Source organism: Musa acuminata, chromosome BXJ2-3, assembly GCF_036884655.1.
Source record: "Musa acuminata AAA Group cultivar baxijiao chromosome BXJ2-3, Cavendish_Baxijiao_AAA, whole genome shotgun sequence".
Taxonomy (NCBI): domain Eukaryota; kingdom Viridiplantae; phylum Streptophyta; class Magnoliopsida; order Zingiberales; family Musaceae; genus Musa; species Musa acuminata.
Window position 1 is genome coordinate 34,055,370 of NC_088340.1, and position 10,424 is coordinate 34,065,793.

Here is a 10,424-nt window from a genome sequence, read left to right on the forward strand (position 1 = left end):
CTCATTTCATCGAAGTGTCACGGACTTAGCTGGTTTTGTCCAAGTCGTACGGTATTCTTATGTGTCCGTCCACAAAGATCAGTCTCCCCGAAGCCTCTCATGTCCCTTAGGATCTATAAAAGAGAGAACGAATTAGAGAAAACGTCTCATTCGGGATCCACAAACAAACATCTCCGAAAATACTTCATAGACTATGCAAATTACAAACAGACTTTACAAGCTCTGAACAGTTGCACAACAAAGGGTAAAATGATCCATTACAAACCGAGAATCTCTCACACGTGTCCACATGACACAACCTTTATTTACAAACCTAAAGCGGCCACCAACCTAACTAAAATGAGACTATTAAGTCTTCAGTCGTCCCTCTACATGTTGTACAAAGCATGAACATACCAAAAGACACGGACATACATAAGTATTACATCAAACATCCTGTTTAGAAATTTGTCTGTGACATTCTCCCCCACTTATTCCTTCGACGTCCTTGTCGAAGCCTTTGTCGACACTGCAACTCCTCGCCTTTGCTGAGTTTTCAATCTTCTACTCCAGCTGCAATGCGCCTCTTGACTCCCAACTGCTCTCCGCTACTGTTTTTGAGTAGTCAAACCTTTAATCTGCCATGCTGCTTCAACTCGCCAATGACTCTAACTCTAGTGTGGGATTGACTGAGTTGCGTTGATCATTGTTGGTTCCTGCGGATCCTCCAGATGAAGGAAAAGACCATCCTTATAGTGCTAGTCTCTCAAGTGCCTCATGCTGCTTGAATTGAGTGGATGCTTATTAGAGCTTTAACGAGCATCGTCTCGTAAACTTATTAAGTTTTGGGTTATTCCTTCACAAAATTTGCTCATTGACTCTTCTTTCACTTAGTTGTCACATCCAAGTAGGTTCGTATCACTTCCGTTTTCGATTGGCATTTCGTTGAGAAATGAAGCGGACAATCTACTCTCAGTAGCACTGATCACCGTTGGTGAGGATTTGACAACTATTATCTTCCATTATCTTCGAAGGGTCTTTGAACTTGTGTAGAGCTCCTCTACTGGATAGATAAGAGAATTAGGGTATTCGGTTTCGCCCATTCTCTTAAGGGTTGAGAAGGCAAAGGTTACTTGACTTCGCCCACCTCCTCGAGGTTGTACTCCATGCATCGAGCTGGTTATTGGCCTTCGCCTGCTCTTTGCTCACACTTCTGAAGCACTTGAAGTGTTTGCACTCCTTGCGTTGAGTTAGCTACTGTGATTCACCTTCTCAATGCCATCGAACTTCTGGAATGCAATAAGTTTTCACCCCAACTTGGAGTAATTCTCTAATAGATTTGGTCGCCTCTGGGATTGTACCGTCTTCTCTATCAACCCTACCGCCTACTCTCTTGAGTAGCGAAGGTATAGCACCGCATACTGCCTGTTTCGTTCCTTGGTCATGCACTCTTGCATGACCCGAAGTCCTTCACTTTCGGCTATCTTGATAAGAAACTCGTTGACACCAGTCTTACGAAGTTCCTTGGCCTCAGCCCTTCAGCCTTATCACGGTACTTGGAGTTTGCCTCTGCATGCTCCACCTTCTCGGCCCCTTTCACGACCAAGCACTCTCCCTCCATGAGAGCAAGGGATCAATGACTTTCACGGAAGTCCCGCCTCTGTGGTACCATGGCGTTGCCATGCCCATGGCCCTACTATCTGTCGCCTTGCATTTGCATCCCTTTTCTTCACAATCAGTGGATATGCCTCTGTGGCACTCCTCTGAGTCCACCTCCATTCTAACTGATGCTTCATTTTAGGTAGCTAAGTCCCTCTGGACTCGTCATTGCTTCCTCGCCCCTTTAGACCCCCTGCTTTAACACCTCTGTGTTCTCCAAGCAGCTCCCTTTGGTCGATAGAAAGACTGACTGCAACTCCCATGAATAGCCTCTGCCATCACGTTGTAGGGTTTGCATTGATTTTATTCTCCTTAGCTTCCTTAGTAGCAATGTTCGCTTACTCGACCTTATCCTCTGACATGCCGGGCTCCCTTAAGTGAATATGATCTCTAGAGCAGTCCAATACTCCAGTTGCTTCAATCATACCTCTGTATGATCAAGTCCCTCCCATGGGACTCACTAGTACTTGCATTCGAACTTTTCCCTTAGTGGAACCTAGCCCCCATATGCTGATGACCAAGGTTTTCATCCGATGCAAAATTCGATGCACGCATGGAAGACCCACCTCTGTGGTACCAAGGCCTTCGCTCCTTGAATCCATAGCCCTTCTTGCCGTCGTGTTGTTCACCGAAGTGGAGCTTCCAGTAGCTCCCGATCATACCTATGTATGATCTAGTTCCTCACGGGACTATATCGTGTGTGTCGCATTGCCACGAACTGTTCCTGCTAGTCATAGGTGCCCAGCAAGCCAATCACGTGAGTGATGGCACGTGTGACTTGATACAGAATCTTTTTGCTTATTATATTTTGGCGTATATCACTTTATAACTATTACATAAATGCATACATATATTGTGATGTCCTTGGATGGAAATCGGATCGTGATGAGATCACGATAATGAGATCGATTCACCTTTAAACACATATCCTAAATAATCCCGATCATAGGTTACTTAAGAGGGACATCGTGATAACCGGATAGACTAGTGTGCTGTATACCCATCCATATGATGGATGCAGCTGATCTCATAGCTGCTCGTGTAGGGACACTAGGGATACAGTACAGGTGCTCATTGGAGAATGAGTTCACTGATTGATCCGCTTACGGAATGCTGGATGGTTGATGATGCCTTATTGTCAGACAGCGATTCCGTAGTCCTAGTGGTGTATCTGGTCCTTAGACTTGAGACACCAAGGATGTCATGTATGAGTGCTCCACTCTTTGATACCAGACTTATAGGTTTGGCTGTCCCAGATCTAGTACAATTGATCATTGGGAGTGGTAGTCGACCTTACGAGGGCTATTGAGTGTCGATAGAGAATCATCCACTCTCGGCGTCATGAGAGGAATATCTCATGTTTTCTTGCTTAGACAAATCCCTGGCTAAGGTCATTCGGGTTGAGAGAGAAAGAGTTCTCCGGGAGAATCCGATTAGAGCGAGACTCGAGTAGAAACCGTATGGGTCTGACAACACCATGCTCGATATACGGTCTTTGGGATATTAGATGAATGAGAGATTATAGGTACACGGTAACTAAGGACTTACAGGTCCAATGGATTGGATTCCCCTGTATCGTCTGGGGACTACGACGTAGTGGCCTAGTACTTCCGTAGTCGATGAGTCAAGTGAATTATTACAGAGATAATAATTCACTGAGTTAGAAGGAGTTCTGACGGGTATGACTCACGGCCAGCTCGATATTGGACCTAGAGGGTCACACACATATGGTAGGTATTGCGATGAGTAGAGGTTCGTATATGAGATATCCGACGGAGCCCTTGTCTTATTGGATGCAGATCCAATACCCACTAGGGGAGGACCCATTAGGGTTTGATAGGGGACCTCTATAAATAGGAGGGATTCAGAGCCTCATAGGCTAGAGTCTTTGCTTGCCTTTCCTATTCTCCTCTTCCTCTCCACCTCATAGCAGGCCTGGAGTTTCTGAGGAGCGTCGTCGCAACCCTGCTGTGTGGATCACCGCTAGAGAGGAGGACGCTTGACCTCCTTTACCCTCTCTTAAGGATCTGCAAGGAAATAGGGATATACGATCTCTCTAGGTAACACAATCTACTCTATATGCAGTTTCATGTTTCGCGGATTTTTGTGCACCAATCTTCGCACGACGACGAACATCTTTTTGGGAATCGGGGATTTTGTTTTCTTGTTCTTCCGCTGCACATGTGATGTCGCCCCCAAGATTTCCCAACAGTTCCACCATGATCCGCTACACCATGTCGCCTCCTAGTGACATCTCTATTGCATTCTGATCCTTGTGGGATGAACTCCAATTGTGAACCCTCAATGTGTGGCCTCTGCCAATACATCGCAGGGTCTCTTCCACCTTCGATTTTGTTCGCTCCTTTGACAATCGACCTTCATCCACCCACTCTTGGGTCACACTTAGATGAAGCACCGCTCTAGGACAGTCCGTCACCTAGTGACACCCGAAGTCCACCGACTTCACTGTAATTAGTGTACAATTATCTAGATCCTAGGCCTTTGCCCCTACCAGCACAATCTCCACTGTGCACCGCTTCCTTCATGGCAACTTGAATGACAACACTATGACATATTCTTCAAGAGTACCCACCTTTGCGTCCTCTTGCCCCGTGCTAAGACCTTATGAACCCAACTTCACATCCGCAAATTGAGTCGCCTTAGTTCCTCCATCAAATGCTTTTCCGAGATAAGGTGCATGTGCCCAGAAGCTCCCTTCGTCTTTGGCACTATGCAAGATGAGTCCGCTCCGTCAAAATGAAGGGCCCATGGAACAACATGATCTTACTCTTACCTCTGCAATAGTTCATGTCCTTGACCTCTGTTTAAGGAAAGCACTGTGCCTCTGCTCCATGTTCCAACTTCTATGCTGGTTCCCTTCATGCGGCTTGAGTAATTCGCCAAGTTACAACCAAGTTGCTCCGCTCCTCGTTTTTGCATTGAGTCGATGGTGGCCCTCGCGCCCACCATTCCACGGGTCAGCCCTCTCTTGAGTCTGATCTCTATATCGACTCCAAGTATGCCTTCATTTGAGTTGCTTTGGGTCGCTCCCCCACTTGATCTCGCAATTCATTTACCAATGCATTCTCTCGATCGAGATCATGTGATGACTCCTCACCGCTTGCTCAGTCCATTGAGCTTTATGGAGTTGTTGTTTGTTGAGGTACTCCTCCTCAACTTGTGAGGTCCATCCCACATGATTCTCCCTCTGGAGTGCCGGGACTTATCCCTCCTGGATAATTGTCTTGTTGGTGCAATATCTCTCTTCGTTTCGGAGACCATCATCCCCTTGGACTACTCCGATCTGCTGAATAAACTGTGCCTTATTCTGCCTCCTGTAAACACACTTGCTAGATTGCGACTCCACATCAATACAGCCCCCGCTGCACCACTCAAGGCCTAGCAACATGCTGAACTCGCTGCACACTTCAGCTTCCTATGGATGTATCCTTCACATGCCAAAGAGAAAGTTTCAATGCTCCATCGCGCCGAGTTTCGGTCACCTTGGGATGGCCATGAACATTCCATCGTCCGCATACAAGCCTATGAATGAGTACCGAATTCTTTGAGTTAGCAATTCCTCTCGCCTCTGTGAGCTTTGCACAACTCTTTCGGTCGCTGAATAACTTATTGCACCTTGCATGGTCTCATCCTTTACCAAGCGCCTCGCTTGTCTTGAGCACCATCAAGTATAGTTATCAACGTTGAGTCGTAGCTCAAACTCAGCCATCCCAACCTTTGTGCGCTCCGCATTCTTCCAAGCTTGCATGTTCTTGTGGTGCATTTTGCGCGAAGGGTTGGCCATTCCTCTGAATGCCAATGTCAAATGCTCGCTCTTCCGAGCGACTCATTTTCCATACATCTCCATGCTCGTATTCCCCCAAACGGTCGCGCGTGTGCTGACTACCCTCAACGCAGCCCCGCTAGGTCCCCCACGTTTGCATGCTAAGTGTTTCTATGAGTGTTTGTCCCGCTCTGATACCATCTGTCACGGACTTAGCTGGTTTTGCCCAAGTCATGCGGCACCCTTGCGTGTCCGTCCGCAAAGGTCAGCCTCCCCAAAGCCTCCCATGTCCCTTAGGACCCATAAAAGAGAGAACGAGTTAAAGAAAACGTTTCATTCGGGATCCAAAAGCAAACATCTCTGAAAACACTTCATAGACAATGCAAATTACAAACAGACTTTACAAGCTCTGAACAGTTGCACAACAAAGGATAAAACGATCCATTATAGATCGAGAATCTCTCACACGTGTCCACATGACACAACCTTTATTTACAAGTCTAAAGCGGCCACCAACCTAACTAAAATGATACTATTAAGCCTTCGGTCGTCCCTCTACATGCTGTACAAAATATGAACATACCAAAAGATACGGACATACATAAGTATTACATCAAGCATCCTGTTTAGAAGTTTATCCATGACATAAGAGAGCTCTAATCTCGACAGCGACAAGAGGGCAGCGTCGGAAACCTCTTCCTCGATCTCCTCCCTTTGGATTCCCATCGATCGATCCATGCTGGGCGATCGGTTATCTCCTCTGTATCCATGCTATTCCTCTCCGGAGAGTCCTGAGCGGGCACATCCTGCTGCTACGCTCGCATCTGCGATTTCTATGTAGTTGATCGATCCATATGTGCTTGCTTGACTCTCGTTTGAGGCAATTTTGGCTGGTCGATCGGGACTGCAGCTTAGGTTTTCTTGCCGTTGTTCGACTTTCACTGCTGTATCAATCATTTTACTTGGGCGTCGTATCAAGCATTTTGTCTCTGGATTGGTGTTCCTGTAGATGCCATAAATTATTTGAAAATGTCAAGGTGCAAATATTTTTTTGGGAATTTGTGTTCCTGCGGATGATTTCGCTCCCGTTCACCATTGGTTTGCCAAAATAAATTAGAATCATACTGCACATTTTGGTGTTCTAATCGACTTCTTTGTTCAGCATATACGTTATCGTGATGTACTGATGTTTGATTAATGTATGCTAAATAAAGCTCTCGTTATATTAGTCTGGTTGTCAACCAGATTATGTTTAATTACGTCGGGTCAATTTGGGCTTCGTTTAAGATTTTGGACCGAACCCAGCAGAGTCCGGTTCAATCGAGCCTGTTCTTGTTGGGGCCGCAAACCCCACATAGCAGTTAGCATCAAGTATACGGCTCTCTTTCGTCCGATCTAAAATGGACGGCGGATGTGCCAAAGAAGCGGCTATATAAGTTCCTCCGTGCCGTGGCCCTCCCTTTCCATCCCGCCGGTTCCCAAACCCTAGGTGGTCGATCGCGCGGTTGAGCGGCGAAGATGGTGCGATCGAAACCATAGCCCTTTTCTTCAACGCCCTTTGTTTGGCAGATCTGATCTCGATCTGTTCATCTGTGTTGCAGACTTTCAAGCGTAGGAACGGTGGACGCAACAAGCATGGCCGCGGCCACGTTAACTTCATCCGATGCTCTAACTGCGGCAAGTGCTGCCCCAAGGTATTGCTCCTAGAGATCCTTCCTTTTCTCTTTCTCTTCTTGCCTTGAACGATTTGTTCTTGCCGGTCTTGGCTATTTCCTTGTGTGTTATATATTGGAGGGTTTAGATCACTTTCGGTTGCATTGTACAAAGATCAGATCTTGTCTTTTCTTTCCTTCTTTCTTGTAGACTCCTGTCTTGGTTTCTTGCTCGATCTATTTCTTTGTGTTCGTGCGACTCATCGCTGTTTTTTTTTATCTTGAAGGACAAGGCAATTAAGAGGTTTCTTGTGAGGAACATCGTGGAGCAGGCAGCCGTAAGGGATGTGCAGGAGGCCTGTGCTTATGATGGTAAGCTCCGCCCTTCTTGCTGATCCTTGTCTCTTTAGAGTTTGTGTTATCTTTTTCTTTGTTTGGCGCAAACATTAATGTTTTTTTTAACCAAAAGTTGACAATTGTTCTAAGGTTACACTCTTCCGAAGTTGTATATCAAGATGCAATACTGCGTCTCTTGTGCAATTCACTCGAAGGTTGTCAGGGTGAGGTCTCGTACTGACAGGCGGAACCGTGAGCCACCGCCGCGATTCAGGCGCCGGGTACTTCTCCGATGACGATATTCATTCTTATTCTTATGTTGTATTTCTGTAATAGTATTTTCTTTGTTATTATTCTTTTCCCTGTTTTATGTTTTTTTTGGTATATATGCCTGGGTGTTTCTTTGCTCGTCCAAAAATTAGGTATCACAGAAGTTCAATTTCAGTATAACCGGTGTTTTTTATCTTGAAATTTGGCTTGTTAAATTGTTCCTAAAATAAAATTCTTTTTAGGTTCATGATGCTGTTTATCAGGCGAGTTGGCTTTGATTGTTTCTGTATTCTTCTTGAGTAATTTAATTTTTAGCTATCTGTAAATGCTTATTAGCATTATTTGGTTAAATGCACGTACCATCTATGTGAAGAAAGTGATTGTTGGGACAATAGAACAGCCCTAAAGTAGTGAGAAGTCGGATTTCTGTTTACTATTAACAAGTTTTAGTAAATGTTACCAGTGAATTTTTCCATGGAGCATACAGTCGTCAGTTTCCTTGTCGTGTTAACTCAGTCATATTATAGTTGGACTTGCAATTCTTAAATTTAATATCAGTTATTTGTTGGTCACTTTATATTTTATGCTTGAACTTTTTTATTTCATGCAGCGAGATTATGTTTGAATTCATCAGATTAAAGAGGAATTAGTATCTCTATTTTCCGTGTAAATCTTAATGGTATTATCCTTGTTAGACCTAAACACATATGGAAGGAATGAAGTGATTTGAAATATCAATTTCCCAATTTTTTTGATACTTGTCATCCAATTTTGGTGGTAATAAGGGGATGGTGTTACAGACACTTTCATATTTTACATGCGAAATCAATTCATGTACTGTTTCCTTGAGTTCTTCCATCTCTTGCCAGTCTGTTCTGGGATGTCAAATTTTTATCAGGGATTCAATTCAACACAGAATTTCATGCCAGCTACTGGCTTAGGCTTATATTATGAATTCCGCTGAAAAAATGGAGGCATCCATTTTGTTTTATGAATTATGGCTGGAAGCAGCCATTTTGTTGTATGACTTAAGGCCTTTTTGATGCCATGTTCTGGTGCATTAACAGATCTAGAAGACGCAAGGCAGTTTCATTTTACTGATTTATAATATTGTAATATCTGGCATTTTTCCTATAAGCTTACAATCCTACTTATGTTTGTTTCAATGAATTCCGTAGTGAGTTTGCATGTGCTTAGGAATATGAGTGGATTGTTAACCGAGGCTTGTGTTTCTGTTTCCCTTCTGGTTTAAATCATTAGTTATTTGCTGAAAATGGAGCATAGAGAATGGGGATTTATTAATGTTGTTTACGTGGAATAGTGCAAGCCTATTTGGCATAATCATTTGCCATAGTAAATATGTGTGATCCAATTTTTTTGGTGTATCAAAATGTCATAATGGTGGGATAGCTTTTTTAGTCGGTGTCACTAAGTTGAGTTAATACATACTCATCCAAAAGAATAATCACTATTTTTGGAAGAAAGAAAATGGATTTAGAGATCCCCTGTGAAATTCTTGTAAGCAGGAATATTAACCCTAGTAGTAGCAAGTGTTGCTCATTCTTTATTACCTCTTAAACCTGTATATGGAATTCTTTCAATATTTATGTATCTACCATAGTTTCAATGAGGCTATAAAACAACATTTAACTTTATGCATCCGTCACAGCTTCAGATGGTGATTCTGATGAAAGTTACCAAGTGAATTATGACTTGGTACTATCTTGTAACAATGGTAAGAGTGGTTCATATACTGTGTTTTGTTTCATAGGATGCAGAGCTCACGGTTGGGTGTTGTTTTTGGCAAGATGTTGGATACGTGTATAATGTATAGGAATTATCGGAATATGAGTAGCAATGTATAGTGTATAACCTTAGGGTGTCTCTAGCGATGTGGCCTTTCGTTGTGTTTTCCTTTACTGATACTTTAGCTGTATCTGTCACCATTTGGATATTGTGGTAACCATGTTTCAGTCTTGCATAATTTTGTGGCAACTAAAATTCTTTTTCACTCCTGATGCAGGATGATCTGGCAAGGCCCGGGCAAGGACCTCGTCCGGCTGGTGTTGGAAACCCTCACCCCCGTCCATGAGTGCAATGGTTTTCTGATGAAAAAAATCATTATTAGAGCCTACCGAGGGTTTAGGTTGTGCGAACAGTTTCCATTTAAATGTTCACTAGACAAATGGTCTTTTCTGCTGCTGAATTAATGTTACTTTTTGATGGTTGATGAAATGCCTTGTGCTATGTGTTCCCTTTATAAACGTTTTCGTTGAAACGTTGAATTAGTATTATAATTTGGTTGGTACCCTGTCTTTTTCTTTTTGTTGTAGTTTATGATGGTATTGCGACAGAAATTAGTGCTTATTTGGGATTCTCAATGTTTTGTGTGCCGAGCGGCCCGGCCCCACATCGCAAGGAATAATCACACGTGGTAGATTATTGTGATAACTACTTACGTAAGACGTATTTTAGATTGCATACACGTGCTCTGTCAGAATACATTAGTCTAAATCTACCACGTGTGAGCATTTGAAAAGGAATCGATGCATATTCATGGAAATCCAGAACATTGCTTCGATGAAGCATGCAGTAGATTTGGTACTATGTAGTTTATTTGGGATAGGAAAGAAGAAACAAAATAATGAGAGTGAATGATATCCGACAATTAATTCATATGATATTTACGTGTTAATTCGCATAAGCGAACCTACTAAGTGCGATGTGTTGATCTAGTTGTGCAT

At 43.4% G+C, this 10,424-nt stretch overlaps 1 protein-coding gene across 1 annotated transcript; it reads left to right on the forward strand.

Annotated features, from left to right (window-relative positions):
* Positions 1-6,811: 6,811 nt before the first annotated feature.
* LOC135607825 (small ribosomal subunit protein eS26y-like) lies at positions 6,812-9,991 on the forward strand. Its single transcript, XM_065099946.1, has 5 exons — positions 6,812-6,943; positions 7,024-7,116; positions 7,362-7,446; positions 7,561-7,691; positions 9,704-9,991. The coding sequence occupies exons 1-5, from the start codon at positions 6,941-6,943 to the stop codon at positions 9,770-9,772; spliced, it is 381 nt and encodes a 126-aa protein (XP_064956018.1). The 5' UTR covers positions 6,812-6,940; the 3' UTR covers positions 9,773-9,991.
* The last annotated feature ends 433 nt before the right edge of the window (positions 9,992-10,424 follow it).

Excerpts from the sequence above, each read along its gene's own strand:
- LOC135607825 (XM_065099946.1), top strand. Across the intron at positions 7,117-7,361 it reads GCGGCAAGTGCTGCCCCAAG|GACAAGGCAATTAAGAGGTT; the intron begins GTATTGCTCCTA and ends TTTATCTTGAAG. Across the intron at positions 7,692-9,703 it reads CGCCGCGATTCAGGCGCCGG|GATGATCTGGCAAGGCCCGG; the intron begins GTACTTCTCCGA and ends CTCCTGATGCAG.